The sequence below is a fragment of the Ursus arctos genome, unplaced genomic scaffold, assembly GCF_023065955.2.
Source record: "Ursus arctos isolate Adak ecotype North America unplaced genomic scaffold, UrsArc2.0 scaffold_7, whole genome shotgun sequence".
NCBI classification, from domain to species: Eukaryota; Metazoa; Chordata; class Mammalia; order Carnivora; family Ursidae; genus Ursus; species Ursus arctos.
In genome coordinates, this window is record NW_026623089.1 from 11,401,860 (window position 1) to 11,418,101 (window position 16,242).

General features: G+C 49.8%; 1 protein-coding gene across 3 annotated transcripts in view; it reads left to right on the forward strand.

Annotated features, from left to right (window-relative positions):
- RGS10 (regulator of G protein signaling 10) overlaps positions 1-16,242 on the forward strand; it is a 39,154-nt gene that overhangs the window by 3,433 nt on the left and 19,479 nt on the right. Inside the window, exons 1-3 of one of the 3 annotated variants that reach the window (XM_057308724.1) lie at positions 2,802-3,057; positions 9,573-9,691; positions 10,876-10,962. In XM_057308724.1, coding sequence (XP_057164707.1) covers positions 3,051-3,057; positions 9,573-9,691; positions 10,876-10,962 — 213 coding nt within the window. In that variant the 5' untranslated portion in view covers positions 2,802-3,050. Of the gene's footprint in view, positions 1-2,801; positions 3,058-9,572; positions 9,692-10,875; positions 10,963-16,242 lie in introns of those variants that run through there. The other 2 variants (XM_026494248.4, XM_057308723.1) reach the window with 2 other exon arrangements.

The following is a 16,242-nucleotide window of genomic DNA, read 5'->3' on the forward strand; positions in this document are numbered from 1 at the left end:
GAGTTCCTAACCCCTAATTCCAAGGTTCAAAGTGCTATTCCCTTGTTTTCCTTTCGGAGAGTTCTCAAAAGCGTGTTCATGAACGCACCCGGGTTGCAAAGTGGTGGATAAAACGCAGCTTCCAGGCCACACCCTGGACCCACTGATTCAGTCTTGGGGACCCGAGGTGGCAGCGAGAGTAAGCTGCATTTTCAACAAGTGCCTAGTTGGTTCTTACGCCACTGAAGTCTGTCTGTCCACCCCTCGCCCCCACCACGACTCACGCTGTTGATGGTTACTGGGGCGCTGCCCTGGAAAGCAAAGCCAAAGCCAGTCTTCCCTCTGCAGGCAGATTGAGGGGCGACCCATGGAGGGAATCCCCACCCTCCCAGGCAGGCCTTGGCTCTCCCCCGGGGGCCTGTTGTACATTATCCCATTAAACCCTTGGGACCGGTTTCGGATTTATTGCTGGGCTTAAGTTTTTATTTAAAGATGACAGTCAACATAGCAACTTAATGTCTTTGTTTTAACAACCCAGCAGCGGGGCAGTCTTGGCCTCTGGGGAAACTTTCCCTGCGGAACTTCACGGGCGGCCTGTGGGTTCAGGGAGAGCAGCTCAGGGACAGAGAGGCCGGGCTGGGCCAAGGGGTGTTGTTCTAAACCAGCGTGGCCAGCCCACGAGCTGGCTGAGTCCATGGTGTCAGCTCTGAATGCCGCCAGCTCTGAATGCCACCAAGGGCAGCCCGTAGACTGGTGGGGGTCAGGCGCTGCTGGGGGGGGGTCAGGCGCTGCTGGTGGGGGTCAGATGCTGCTGGTGGGGGTCAGGCGCTGCTGGGGGGGGGTCAGGCGCTGCTGGGGGGGGTCAGGTGCTGCTGGGGGGGGTCAGGTGCTAGTGGAGCTGTATTTGCCTTCATTGACTTTGTATGTGACTGAGGTCTCGTTTCTGCACTGTTAGAAATTTGGGGAACCCCGGCAGGTGCCTGGGGGCCATTTCCTGGGGCTTCCTGGGTAGACTGAGGCACATCCCCTGCTGCACTTGAGGAATCCCCTCTGCCCGGGGCGCTGGGCTCGGAAAGTTGCTGTTTAAATTGTACTAAATTTACTCTCACTGGTTGTCTTCTGCTTCCCCCAGATAGCTCTCGTCTGTAGCAGCCCCGAGAGGGGCGGTGGGGGCAGAGGGGGCCGGGGCAGGCGACAGCAGCAGCTCCCTGATAAGAGCCTTCAGGAGGCGTCCCCTGTGGGAGAACAGCCCCTTGCAGACTTCCGGGGACTCATTTCCCTTCTAAGCAAGTTCCCATCCCTCCAGGGCCTTGCCGAGTGCCTGTGGGTCAGCTGTGCTGCCCCCTCTGTGCGGTGCTCAGGGACCCCCTCCTCTGGCCTGCCTTCTCTCCCAGGCCCATCTCCCCTCTCCCCCACTCTGCCCATGGAGGGGGGGCTGCGCATTCCCACTTCTGCCCCTTTGCTTCCAAGGACGGCCTCTGTCCTGAGTCTTCTCCCAAAGCTGGGTCTCCCCCTGTCCCAGCAGGGCCGCTCTCCCCAGCCTCCTGCCTCCCTCCCTCTCTGCCCCGGAATTGCAGCCTGTCCATTTTGTCTCTCCCTGGACAGCTGCAGAGGCCACCAAGGGGCAGGCACTTGTCCGGAGCCACCCATTTCAGAAGGGACAGACCAGAGAACTCAAATCTCTGACCCAAGCCCAGAGCGACCTGCATGAGTTCACACAGTATCCATTTAGTCATCTTGTTATAATATATTTAGAGTTTAAAAAAATATATGCATATATATAAATATGACTATGGAGCTGACAACTTTTTCCTTTCCTCCCGCCCCCTTCTTCCTTTTCCCCCCTTTCTTCCTTTCTCCAGTCAGGACATTAAAAACAAGGCCATCATCGACCATCTTTATCATTCCATGACTGAAAGGGCATTTGAACACCCCAGAGAGCAAAGACAGGATCTCATGTAAGGAAATGTCCCGATCCCCCGGAATCTTCTAGAGGTTGTTCCGTCCAGGGAGAGACACTGGGTGGCTGAGGGACAGAGCTGACAGGAAGCCCTGCTCCCCTGTGCTCCCACAGTGTCTCTTGAATTTTGTACCATGTAAATAATGATCTCTTGCCTAAAAACAAGCCAAGGCCGTCTTGCCCGTATCAAGACAGCTTACGTGGTGACTATTTCCTTATCCTTATTCTCATTTCTTCATGAACCAGTGAAAATAACTTCATGCCAGCCTGTGGCATTGTGGGCAGACAGCCATCTGGGAACTCCTGGTGTCATCTTCTCAATTAATTTTAAGTTCCGTGAGAAAAAGGGCCCCGCCTTTCACTTCTTGCATTTGTCACTGCCCTTCCCTTTCCAGGCTCTGCAGTCCTAGAGCTTGGGGCTGAGTCCCACCTCGTCCACATCTTTGCCTGCTCCTCACCGTGCCTCAGTTTCCTCCTCTGTAAAATGGGCCACCCACGAGCCCGACCTCAGCTCTAGCAAGCACTCGGGCAGGCAGCTATTTTTACAGCTGTCCTGCTCACTGTCTCGCCCCCGATCTATCAGAAAACATCCATCAGTGAACATGAGTGCCCGACACTGCTGACCCCGGGAGACGAGCTCCTCCTTTAGAGATGCACAGCCTCTCTGACGCTGGAGGGAGAATGTCACTTAATCGCCTGGCCTAGGGGCCCTGGGGACAGTGAGGGCACATTTGTGCATGAGTGTCAGGCCCCGGGGGCAGCACAGGGCTTCTGGGAAGTGAAGGAAACAAGGACAGGGTCTTCATTTTCACCCCCAGGGTAGGGCTCCTGGGTAATTTTATTTTTTCTGGGCCTTTGCCTAGAAAGTGGAGATTCTAGGGAGGCTACAAATAACAGTCTGGCGTTCTGATTTCCTTCCCTCTGGTAGAAACTGGAAGCCAGTGGCCATCTGTTGTTTAGTCCACTCAAAAGAGGATGTGGAGTCTTGTTTTTCCCCCGGACCCAGGGGTGCTCAGGAGCCCCGCGGCCCCCAGCCTGTCTCCCATGAGACGTCTCTGAGAAGGCAGCGGGTTTCCGGGCTGCGCGAGACTCCTCAGGTGGACCTCAGAGCATGGAACGTAAGGAATGGCCCCCGCCCCCTTTGGCGGGTGTCCTCAGCCTGCGCACTGCCTGGGGGACAGCGTCGCAGGGCGGGGGCTGGGGGGAGAGCGGAGGGCAGACACAGGTGCACAGGCGACGTTTGGAGGCACTGCCTGAGCCCTTGGCTTTCTCTGAGGTCTCTGGCTTCTTGTTAAAAAAAAAAAAAAATGCCATGGTGCCTTTTCTGAGTCCAGCCAACCCTCCGCAGCCTGCTCGCCTTCTCTGGTCTTTGATGCTTGTTGCTATTATGATTATTTTAAAACTTTGTCATTTTTATTATTATATTCTGCTAACTGCAGTTCACGCAAACCTCCCCACCGAGGGAATTGCATGCTTGAAGGTAGTTATTCTCAGAAGTTAGATACTGGAGCCGATAAACACTTAAGTAATATTTAGATAGAGTGTTTCCATGACCCACTTTCTCCGGAGCCTTACATAGATCACCAGTTGTAACAAACTGATTCTCTGCTTCTGAGTTTAGATGAGTTTTTTTTTAAATGTAATATGTTTGATGTGGTATAGTTGATATGAGGTTTTAAAGATTTTATTTATTTATTTGGGAGAGAAAGAGTGAGAGGAGGGGCAGAGGGGGAGGGAGAGAGAGAGGGAAAGAATCTCAAGGAGATTCTGTGCCGAGTGTGGAGCCCAACATGGGCCTCGATCTCACAACCCTGAGATCATGACCCGAGCTGAAACCAAGAGCCAGACGCTTAACTGACTGAGCCAGCCAGGTGCCCCTGATGTGAGGTTTTAAATAAGGTTCCTGGGGTGTGCACTTTTCCTTGAATATTTACTGGAGTAATGGGGTGTGTGTGTGTGTTGCACTAAACTGCTTTAGATTTTGGAAATGAACATTTCTGCCTCTTCCTGGGCTTGAATATTTGGTTTGTTTTCTTTAATAATGCCGTAAGTTTTGGGGGTACTTAGGATAGACTCTTCGATGATGTACGCGGACTCTGCTTTGAGGAAGTCGGATACTGAGATTTTACCAGGACCTCATTTGACTTGGGAAGATTGTCTGTGCAGGATCATTACCCAGACCTTCCTGCCGACTAATAGCAGGCATCCGTGCTGTAAGCACTCAGTGCCGATGAGTGTTACAGATGCCTTTTGAGTATGGATTTCCAAGGAATTAATGCCTGGAGAAAGTCTCTGGCAGCTATGACATCATGGCATTTATAAATAATGCGTTACGAAATATGCTGCAAGCAACGAGCCTCGGCCATCTGTATCTTTGAAATAATGGCTTTTGCTAAAGTCAGAAACCACATAGAACAGCATACATGTAAATGGAAAGCGTATGTACATTGCGTTTGTGTGCTAGATGATTCTGGCCCGGTCTCGTGTGGGTTTTTGTCTGCACTGAATTCCCTCTTGGTTTTCTCAGGCTTTTCCCACGGTGCAGTTGTTGTCTTTCTCTCCAAGGCCGTTGTGTTCCGGCCTTTGTGAGCGTGAAGATCAGCAGTTATCAAAGATAAAAATGGCAGTAGAAGCATGATAAAGAGCACGGGCTCTGGAGCTGCGCTTGGAGAGAGGTCCCCCCTTTCCTAGCTGGGTGACCCTTGCAAGTTACCGTCCCTCATCTGTGCTTCCGCATCTGAGGTGGGGGATGATAGTAAGCACGGGGTCATTGTGAGGTGTGAATGATTTAACCCCAGACCAAGCTCAAAGCAGTCCTCAGCACGTTGTAAGCAATGGATAAGTGTTCACTGTTGTTATTAGCTAATGAGAGATTCAACTGAACTTAGATTTATTGAAAGATAAGTGTTGTGCCTACAAATATCTGATCTAAAATGCCTTAAAGGGGGCGCCTGGATGGCTCAGTTGTTAAGCATCTGCCTTCGGCTCAGGGCGTGATCCCAGAGTCCTGGGATCGAGCCCCGCGTCGGGCTCCCTGCTCTGCTGGAAGCCTGCTTCTTCCTCTCCCACTCCCCCTGCTTGTGTTCCCTCTCTCGCTGGCTGTCTCTCTCTCTGTCAAATAAATAAATAAAATCTTAAAATAAAATAAAATAAAATGCCTTAAAGAACTCAGAAGGTTAAAAACAATTTTTTTCATCGCAAAAATATTTTATAGGTAAACTAAACAAGAGGAGATCAACAGAGCTGGACGAAATGACAACAAATGTTATCACTGATGGTCCCTTCTAGCTTGAGTGATCTTAGAGCTGCTAGAAAAGCACATTGGACTTTTGTTCCCCCCCTGTGCATTCCAAGCTTACCTTCTCATGTAATCTATCTAAAATGGCAACTTTTATCGATGAAGAAGCAAAGAGTATTACACTTTTATGGCTCCAGGTGCCAGGAATTGGGAAGCTGGGAACTCTTGGTTTTGCTTTATTTTTAAATTCAGAAGTAATCCCGCTTACTAGAGAGAAAGGTTATTCCTTTTTCTTGTAATTGCTGGACAGATTGTAACATTTAAGGTGAACTTGTCTTAGGAAGCCTTTAGTTACATGCATTGGGAAGTCGTGAAAGTCTCCTGAGTAGGGGACCCTGAGTAACGGAAATGCCCCGAGTTGAAGGGCAATCTCTAGGGCCGAGCCAGATGGGGCGGGTCTCTGCTCAGTCTCACTGGAGGTCAGGAGCATGACTTGGAAAAGAGATATACCATGAAATGAATGGAGTTTGCAAATGTGCTTCTATTTAGAGCTATCTGTCTATATTGATACCAGTCAAGAAGGATCAAGGAAAAAAGGCATAGCCAAAAGCTTTTATCAAAATTGAAAGGCAATCTGGAAGTCTTGGAAAAGTTCAAACCAGTACTTCTGGGAAAAGCAAACACACGCATCAGACAGAGTGTGGGTAGAAGATTCCTATGGTAAGGATGGGGGCGGCAGAAGGCGGGCAAAAAGGCAAGAAGGAGTTGGTCTTTATCCAGGGCACCAATGTCAGAGCCCTGTGGCCGTGGCTATGGAGAGTAGCTGCATCTTGGTGGACTTCCTGAGCCAGCCCTGGAGATTCTGTGCCCTTCTAAAACAGTGTGGGGGTAAATGTATTTCATTACTTTTGATGGCAGGGAGACGGTAGCCCAGCCAAGAACTGAGAGGAAGGGCCGTTTATTTGCCAAGTCCTTTGTTCTGGAGCAACCCTGGGCTTCTGTGGAGGTGGCCCTGGGAGGGACAGTCACCTTCACAATGAAGTCCCAATACTGGTTCCATCAAGCACTTCTTTAACTGGGTCATCTTGGGTAGGTCATTTTACCCTCTGAACCCTTATTTCATCCTCAGAACCTTTACTTCCCAGTCTATAAAATAAGGGGACTAGACCAGACTAGTGGGTATAGAGTGACAAGAGTATTTGATCAAGTGAATGCTGGCACAGAAATCTAATATGCAGAATGATTTGAGCATGACTTAAGGGTTGGGGGAGGTGGCAATTATCTCATGGTGGGGCCAGATATCTCCCGTTTAACCAAAAGAGCGCTCTTTTGGTTAAATGGGAATCCACCAAGTGTATTTATTTGCAAGACAGCATGGCAGCAAAAACCCAAATGTGGTTTGGTTTATTATTGAAAAGAATGTCAGGAGCTTTGGAACCCCTTCAGACCAAGGCTGAAAACTTCTGGGCCAAGTAGGTGTTGTGTGACCGCAGGAGAAATTTGTGGCTGCCTGAGACAGTTCTCGGGAGCAGCCCACTTGTGTCTCCGCATGGATTGACTTCAGAGAAGATCTGCTGAGGGAGGGCAGCGAATTGTCAAGCTGTATTCACGAACAGGAGAGTAAATTGGTGAAATGCTTGGCAGAATGAACCCTCTCGCAGAACTTCTTTTTTTTTTTTTTTAAAGATTTTATTTATTTGACAGAGATAGAGACAGCCAGCGAGAAAGGGAACACAAGCAGGAGTGGGAGAGGAAGAAGCAGGCTCACAGCAGAAGAGCCTGATGTGGGGCTCGATCCCATAACGCCGGGATCACGCCCTGAGCCGAAGGCAGACGCTTAACCACTCTGCCACCCAGGCGCCCCTCGCAGAGCTTCTTATAATGGTGATCTCTTGATTTGAGTTGTACTTTGTCGGGAAGAAACTCAGCGTTCAGAGGCTTGCCGTTCTAGCTTTTGCAAAGAGAGCAGGGAACTAATGTAATGTCCACGGACTGAAGATTCACTTTAGAGAAGCATCCGGTCCATTTGTGTTGTGTTTGAGCGAGTTTGCTTCTCGATGAAAGGAATAGATTTGTCCCAAATAATTCTCTTATGTGCTCTATCACCGGTGCATATTGAAACACAGTCCCCACCCACCCCCTTGGAGGGCTTCTGGCTTCTGCATTTTAACCCCAGTCAGCCAGCGAATGTCTAAAATCCAGGTAGTTCTCCCAGATGCTGGGAGACAGGGTCTCAGCTGCTTGAGAAATCAACACGTGCGTTGACCCCCCAATAGGACACGAAAGATCATGGAAGCTGAGTTACTGTTAAGGCTAATGTATTCGGATATGACTTTCTTCCAAAAACATTTAATTAAATTTATTTATTTATTTGAGAAAGAGAGTGTGAGAGAGAGAGCAAGAGCAGGGTGAGGGACAAAGGAAGAAGCAGGCTCTCCGCTGAGCAGGGAGCCCGATGCAGGGCTCGATCCCATGATCGGGATCATGACCTGAGCCAAAGGCAGACGCTTCACCGACTGAGCCACCCAGGCGTCCTCCAAAACATTTTAAAGATTTTTATTTATTTATTTATTTATTCATTTATTTATTTATTTATTTATCAGAGAGAGAGAGAGAGACGGTAGGGGAGAGAGTGAGAGCACAAGCAGGGGGAGCGGCAGGCAGAGGGAGAAGCAGGCTCCCCCCTGAGCAGGGAGCCTGACGACACGGGGCTCCATCCCTGGACCCTGGGATCATGACCTGAGCCAAAGGCAGACACTTAACTGACTGAGCCACCCAGGCGTCCCCCCCCCCAACCAAAAAAAAACCATTTTAAACTGTATGGCATCCTAGCTGTTCGCAGCAATTAATATTCATGGGACTTTTTTCATTTATCCTTTTCAAATGGTTTGCTTTGCTGATTTTTTAGTTAAAAGCTTATTTTCTCCTTTATTCAAACTTTTCTTTATAGAAATAGGCTTCTACTTTGAATGAAAAAAGGCAATGGAGAAGAAGTATTAGCTATAAAAAGAGTTCCCTTGATAGATTATTTCAGGGAAGAGGAGAGAGGAACTAACATTTGTTGCGAGTCTGCTGTGAGCTTCTTGGTGCCTGACATGCTTCCCCTTTTTGTCTTTTGGAGAACCAGCGAGAGAAGAGGATTATCTTTATCTCGCACACAGAATTTTGCCCCTTACCATACAGTTTGAGTTGGCCAAACTGGGTTTGGAACCTGGGCCCACCCAAAGTAACAGTTCCATGGTTTTTCCTTGGCTCCAGGAAGGGGCCAGATTCTGTAGAATGAAGCATGTTTGGGTTGTCACTTCCTCTCAGGCAGGTAGTCAAAGTGTGTTAGTTGGAGGTCCCCGTGCCCTTTCCTGTAGTCAAGAGACTTTTCAGGTGTCTTGAGGAAGAGAGGCGGGTGTGTGAGTACAAAGAGTCATTCATGCAGTCTACACCCAGAGTAACTGAGGCTGAACCATACTGGAGGCAAAGGAAAAATCAGTAATACTGATCCTGTATTTACTATTTGGGTATTTTGTTTGTTATGGAATTCTTTTTTAAAAGATTTTATTTATGTATTTGACAGAGCGAGAGACTGAGCACAAACAGGGGGAGAGGCAGAGGGAAGGGGAGAAGCAGAGGCTCCCTACTGAGCAGGGAACCTGACTCGGGGCTCGATCCCAGGACCCTGGGATCCTGATCTGAGCCAAAGACAGACACTTAACCAACTGAGCCACCCCGGGACCCCACATTATGGAATTCTTTGCATATTTTGATTTTTCAAAATCTTGCATGAAAATACCATTTCTCTTGATGCTTGAGTTTTTTAGCAGCCCCCTGAAATCTTGCACCTGCGGCCAGTGTCTTCCTTTTCCCACCCTTGGCCCAACCCTGGTGCATACTTTGGTTGATGTGCCAGGCAATGAGTTACGTGGTGCAGATACAACATAAAGATACGCAGAAGCTGTCAGACTAGGGTCAGTCGTGCACGTCATCACAAGACAGCACGATAATTACAAGACTGCGCACAAAGCGTAATGGGGGAGGCAGCTGCCATTGTGTCGGGGTCCCTGGGAGGATGGCTTGAGTGAGGCTTGAGGGCTGCCTGAGGGTTAGCCAGGGGACACGTGGGTGGGGGAAGGATGGATGGAGAGTGGTGGGAAAGGACAGGGCCCTCTAATCGTTGCTCTGCGCCTCAATTTCCCTCACCTGTAAGATGGAGGAAATGGCAGTGTCTCCTTCCTAAGGTTATTGTCATCAGGATTAGAATGAGGTCCCCGTGTTAAGTGCCTGGAATAGATTCCGGCACATTGTGTATTAGCCACAGCGCTGATGACGATGACCATTATTTGCAGATATTTTTACATGAAGGTATCTTTGGACCACATACCCAGTCTGAACCTTGCTTTGCAGACATCCACGTCAGCGATGGGAGTTCCAGCAGCAGCCAACAGAACCCCAAGAGCACAGCCAAATGGGCGGCCTCTCTGGAGAATCTGCTTGAAGACCCAGAAGGCGTAAAAAGATTTAGGGTTTGCCTTTTTCATTGTTGACCGGGATCGATGCAACCCATGAAGAAGTTTAGACACCTGTGGGGGAAACACAGGCTGGTTTTTCGCTCTGTGTGTCCCGACCTGAGAATAAGGACTTCTCACTTGCCATGGCCACGGTGGAGATGCTCTCCCGGATAGCCTTGCACCGGAGCTGAGGGGCACGCACAGACTGTTTCTGGTTTTGATATAGTTGGATGGGAGGGGGAGGGGTGATGGGCAAAGAGGCGCTTTGCTCATTGGCAGAATCCACAAAGAATTTCCAGCGCTGTGACACCTGGGAGGGGGTGGCCTGGGTCTCTCTGATGAGAAGGTTGGTTCCCTGGTGTGTCGGGGTTTCTTGGGATTCATTATTAACTCAGTGAGAAAGGTGGACAACAGCTGCAGAAGTGAAGCTGAACTCCAAGAGGAGGGCTGATGGATGGGGCGTGTCGGCGCTGTCTAGAAAGACATGTTTTGGCTAGCAGAAACCCCAGGTGTCAGTTAGAAGAACCACATGTGAATTTCGAGAATGCCCCGCATCTGCCTGAGTCCCACCGCCTCTGTCTTTAAGTCTTGGCTCAGGTCAGAGTAAGCCCTGATGCTGTTGGTCCCTGTTGCAGGCTGGGCGACTAACATTCCTGGACACCAGGCCATGGGGAACACCGTCTAGATCTCGGGGAGGACCCCATTCTGCGCACAGCGGGAGGGCGGGCTGTGCTAACCCAACAGCTGCCGAAAGAAAACACACCTCCGACTTAAAATAGTTTTCATCGTGGCATTTTTAGACATGCTTAATATGTTTCTTTTCTTTTGTTTAAAAAAAAATGGGCCTGATTTTAGAGGAATGTACTTTGTTTAAACACTGTCTGGAAGGAACTAATACATCTCCCACTTAAATTTACTCTTTGGTAATTTATGGTCATCTTAGACTTGTGAGTAGATTCTTGCTTCATTTTTACTCTTCCTGACGGTGCCCAAGTCATTAAGTTCAAATGCATATGAAATTCTAGCTTTAACATTAAACGTACGCTTTGTTTTTCAGGATGGAGTTTTCGAAGGGTGACCGAGCCACAGTCATTAGTTGCGTTTTGCCAAACCAGCCCTTGAAGGAAAATGCATTATTTGTTTGTTTCTTCCTTTAAAGTGGAATACTGCTTGATATTTTTTCCTCTTTTTATCCATAGGAATTTTTAAAAAAAGAATTCAGTGAAGAAAATGTTTTATTTTGGCTAGCCTGTGAAGATTTTAAGAAAACACAGGATAAGAAGCAGGTATGTCTTCCAGTCTGTAATCATGTGTTCTTGATCTTTTTTTTTCTCTCATTATAAAGTTACAGCTGCCTTTCCGATAGACTTTGAAATTGCCTCAAGAAATCCGAACTGTATTGGATTTGGGGAAACACTGAAGCTTCAGGTTAGGTATCTTGTGTGGTTCAAATATTAATAATTTTTAAAAGTGTGTTAATTTTTATTTTTTTAAATATTTTATTTATTTTTGAGAGAGGGAGAGAGTGGGAGAGAGAGAGTGCACACATACGAGCTGGGGGGGGGCAGGGGGAGAAGCAGACTCCCCGCTGAGCAGGGAGCCTGATGTGGGACTCGATCCCAGGACCCTGGGATCATGACCTGAGCCAAAGGCCCGTGCTTCACCGACTGAGCCACCCAGGTGCCCCTAAGTGTGTTAAGTTTTAAATGGAGCTGTTCAAATGGACAAATAGTTAAAGTAAAAATAACGATTTCTGTTATTTCACGTTTATTATTGCGCACGATTTCTTTCTTCATGAGTAAGTTATGAGGATGCTTCCCCAGAGTTTGACATGTTGGCGTTTTGTACAGACGTAGTAAAACGATAAACAGCTGTGGGGCGATAAAAGCGCAACTCGAATCAGATAGATTGTCAATTATTCAACGTATCTTTACAAAACATCCTGCAGTTGGCAGGCGTCCCGCGTAGAACGTTCCTGACTGTTCTCCTGGGTAGATGCGTGCTCTTTGCAGGGTACCCTTTCATTCTGATGTCAGCAGATTTTCTGTCCTTGAAGGTTGGGTGCGAGGGGAGGTGGAAGAGATGATGGGGAAGAAGGCGTGTGGATCGGGTGTGTTTATGAGGTCTGTGCCTGTGTATTTTGAAGAGGCTACCAGCTACGTGTCTGCAGGGACCAGCGAGTGAATATGAATCTGTGAAGCTTTGGTGTGAGGCTATAGGGAGCGGTGGGGACTGGGCCACTGTGGGCCGCTGGCCCCGCCTCCAGGAGCTGTGGCTGATTCTTCAGCTGACTTTGGCAGTGAACACTTTGGGGCGTGTGGCTGTCTGGGCTTTCCGTGCTTTGAGTTCTGCCCTTCTAGGTCTTTGCTCGCCCATCCTTGCCCCCAGAACCCTAAGGGGTGGGTGTTTCTTCCTAAGACACCTTAGGAAGACAGCCCAGCACTGCCTGGTTTTCCAGAGAAGTTGGACGTTTGGATTCTTAGGAAATCATCCGATTTTATAAATGTTGGAACTAATTTGTAAAAAATGTAAAACCTTGTCTGCCAAACAAAACACATCCACGGGCAGATGCAGCTTGTGGGCTGCCAGGGTTTGAGCCTGTGTCTCCAAAAGCTAGACTCCACGAAGCTGGCGCCATTACGTGTTTGTAGACAGCATCTTGGAAAATGTTCATCATTGGTCTGTTCAAAGCCTTTTCCTGACTCAGACACACTTCTCCCAAGATGGAGCAGCGGGGCCTTCCTTCTACCGCCTTCCTCTCTGTGGCGGCAAGGGTGGATGCTAAGATAGGTTCCCTTTAGCTCGAATTTCCTAGGTTGGCCTAGAAAGCCTTCCCAGGCAGGACCCTTGGCATTTGCTTCCTTCAGGCTTCTTCTCTTCCCTGGATGACCGTCTGAGCCTCCTAGGTGGTGAATGGTCTCCGGGGAAAAGTGAGCATGTGGGTCTACGTGCCCTGGAAAGCTGGGATGCCACCCTGGGGACAGGAGGGTTCATTGTTTTCTTTCGGCGCAGCACCCAGGACAGGGCCCAGGGGCCACTGTCTATAAATGCTGGACTGTGCAATTTGATTGGTCCAGCCTCAGGCTAAAACCCTAGGCAAGAGCCAAGCAGGCAAACAGATGTCCATTCTTCTGCCATATTCTTTATGTGTTGGTGGTGAGAGGGGCCGTCCCTCCCCACACCACTCTGCCACCACAGTTTACTAATCGGGAAGCTGAGGCTCCCTGACGGCTGAGCTGGGACTTAAACCAGCATTCCAAGGTCACCTGGACCCTCTCCCTGCACACCATGCTTGGGCGTCCTTAGATTCGGGTGAGTCCGAACTTTGGGAGGGCCTGCTCAGGGCCAGGCCTTGTAAAGTGCGTGGGAGACACACGGGGACGAGACAGACAAGCTTGTTTAGGGAACAGGCATCGAGAAGGAAAGCAGCTTGTTAAACAAGCCTTTGCAAGTGTGCTGAGCAGAGAAATGGGAAGTGTGGGTTCTGTGGGAGCCCAGGCGGGGGTCGGTGGGGAAGCTGACACCTGAAGTGGAGTTTGGGGGTGGGGGTAGCCTCTGGGGAGGACGGCCTGGAGAGAGGAGCCGAAGGAAGGCCAGGTGGTGGGAGAGCGGTGCTTGAGGGGCAGGCCGGCTCCGCTGGGCTTGAGGCTGGGAGGGAGGGAGGGGTGGTCACACCTGGAGAGCCTGGGAGTGCAGGTGAACACTGGAACACCACGGGGTTGGGCTGCATCCTATAGACAGAGTTTCCAGAATCTGGCAGGCCCTTGCTGCACACCCATAACACCCAGCATAGGACCCCTTCAAGGTTGGTGTCCTGAAGCCTAGAACATGTGGGGAGCCCTCACCCGCCAGCCGCCCGAGAAGGCAGACAGTGCTGGGAAGGAAGCAAGCCGCCGTGAGGCCCGCCCGCGGTGCCCGGCTCGGTCTGGGTTATCACACTGAGCCTCATGACTGCCCGCATCCTTCCAGATGTGTGGGCTGTGGTTTGGGAGGATACTCGGCGGCTTGCCTACGCTGCCCGGCTTGGTGCAGACAGGGCCAGAGTGCAGACCCAGGTCTCCGACCGCAAGGCCTGTGTATTCTCCAGTGGGTCTGGCTACAGGGGAAGTAAAACCAGGATTAAGTTCTAAAGCACTAATTTTAAAAAGTGAAGGAGGACAGAGGCAGGGGGAGAAGTGAGCCCAACCGAGTTTCACAATAACACTTGTCGTGTCTGGTCCAGCGGGGAGTCTGCAGTGAACGACGGCAGTGGTGGGATCGGTGCAACTCTTACTTTGCCTCCGTTATTTTATTTATTTTTTAAAGATTTATTTATTTTAGAGAGCAAGGAAGCACGAGTGGGAGGGGCAGAGGGAGAAGGAGAGAGAATCTCAAGCAGACTCCATGCTGAGTGTGGACCCTGACATGGGGCTCCATCCCACGACCCTGACATCACAACCCAGAGCCGGGCCCTTCACTGGCTGAGCCACGCAGGGGCCCCTCCATTGTTTTAAATAGGCCCTGGGTGGCTTGTTTTTTTTTTTTTCATTCTTTTGCTAGGATTATTCAGCTGGATCTCTCCAGAGCCCTTACCGACCGACCTGGCCTCTTGTGTGTAGAATGTCTTTCTTTCCTTTCTATGCCGTCTTGTCTTCCCTCTATCATGCAGGCTCCGTGGGTCTGAGATCCTTGTCTGTCTTCTCCCCACTGTATCCACGTGCCTGGAGCAGCCTGGTGCCGTCTACTTCCCGTTCTCCCCACTCAGGTCAGCGGCCACCTGAGGACCCACCGGGGGCGGGGTCCCAGCCCTTCCCACTCATGCTGTGGTGACGGCCCTGGGGACAGATGTGTTTTCTCAGAAGCTCCAAACGGTGGACCAGGGCCGTGCCCCCGCCGTCTTCCCAGGCTTGTGTTTTGCCTCCTGGCTGGCAGGCAAGCGCCCTTATGTTGGGAGGGTCTTGATGCTGCGTGTGTGGCAGGGATGCTGGGTTTTAAGAAGTTGGGAGGGTGACAGCCCGCACCCCCGCCCTCCTTGGGGTTCCTAGGGTGGTTGTACCTTTCAGGGAGTTCACTCAGCAAGCAGCTTTCAAAGCACTGCTCTCCCTTCCCAATTTATGGCTTGAAATTCTTTCGTAAAGTGCCTCTTCCCCATGCATTCGCACGAGAGACGGATCTAGCTTGTAAAACCGAGCAGCATTTTTTAAAAGATTTTATTTATTTATTTGACAGAGAGAGAGAGAGAGCACAGCAGGGGGAGCGGCAGGCAGAGGGAGAGGGAGAAGGAAACTCCCCGCTGAGCCGGGAGCCCCATGCGGGGCTTGATCCCAGGACACTGAGACCATGACCTGAGCCAAAGGCAGACACTTAACTGACTGAGCCACCCAGGAGTGCTTCCCGAGCAGCATCTATGAGTGATAAAACCTCAAGAAAAGCTTCAGTGACGTGTTGGGTATCCCCGAATTCATTCATTCACTCATTCATTCGTTCAGCAGCATGTGCGTACTGGGCTTGTTCACTCTGTGACAGAGTGGAGAAGGACATGGCGGTTTGTGCAGATTTGTAAAAACCAAGCCGAGAGTGGGGGTGGGGAAGTGGTGGGGCAGTACCGGTTTCTTTCTTTCTTTTTCTTTTTAAAAGATTTATTTATTTATTTGAGAGAGAGAGCGTGCATGTGAGTGTGGGGGGTGGGCAGAGGGACAGGGAGAGAATCTCAAGCAGACTCTGAGCTGAGTGGGGAACCTGACTTGGGGCTCGATCTCACGACCCTGAGATCATGACCCCAGCTGAAATTAAGAGACGCTTAACCAGCTAAGCCACCCAGGCGTCTCACAGTGCAGGTTTCTAAATTCACAGCTCCGAGAGGGACTTGCACTGGTATTTAAATATAATGGTGCCTTTTTATAGTGTTTCAGAGTTAACAGAGTTACAGGGGGAGGCGTCTATGGTGTTTGTGATTTTTATTACATATTTAATGCTACAACTTGATCCAGGATTTGAAGTGTTTGAGGTTCTTATTTAAAGTGCTAAAGTAGGGGCACCTGGGTGGCTCAGTGTGCTCGCTCGCTCTCTCTCTTGTGCTCTCTCTCAAATAAATAAAATCTTAAAAAAAGAAAAGTACCAAAATAAAGGTTTTCCTAAAAGGCTAAAACACCATCTTCTTTATTAAAAAAAAAAAAATGTATTCAAAAATCCCCAAACGACCCACGCTCCTTCTGGAGTAAGATGGGCTGGTTCCCTTCACCCCGCAGCACCCTCCAGATTTCATCCCCGTCTCTGGTTCGTGCTGTGCCTTCGGCACGGGTTTGGCTGGGTCCACGCTGGCCCAAGCGGAGCTCAGCTGCTCCCGGCGTGGTGTAGACCCAGCACCGGCCGGCCCTGCGCCCCCGTTCCTTCCGAGCTAACGCATCGCTTTCAGATGTTATCTACCAGCTTCCTCTTGCTATACGTCAGCTTTCACTTACGGACATCCCTGTCTATTTTCGTGACGAAGTCTCTTCTTTCTCGTTTGCTGCTGAGCCAAAAGGGATGGCTTTTCTTTTTTTTCTTGGACCATCGTTTACTTTTCTTATTTTTATAACCTCCAGCAG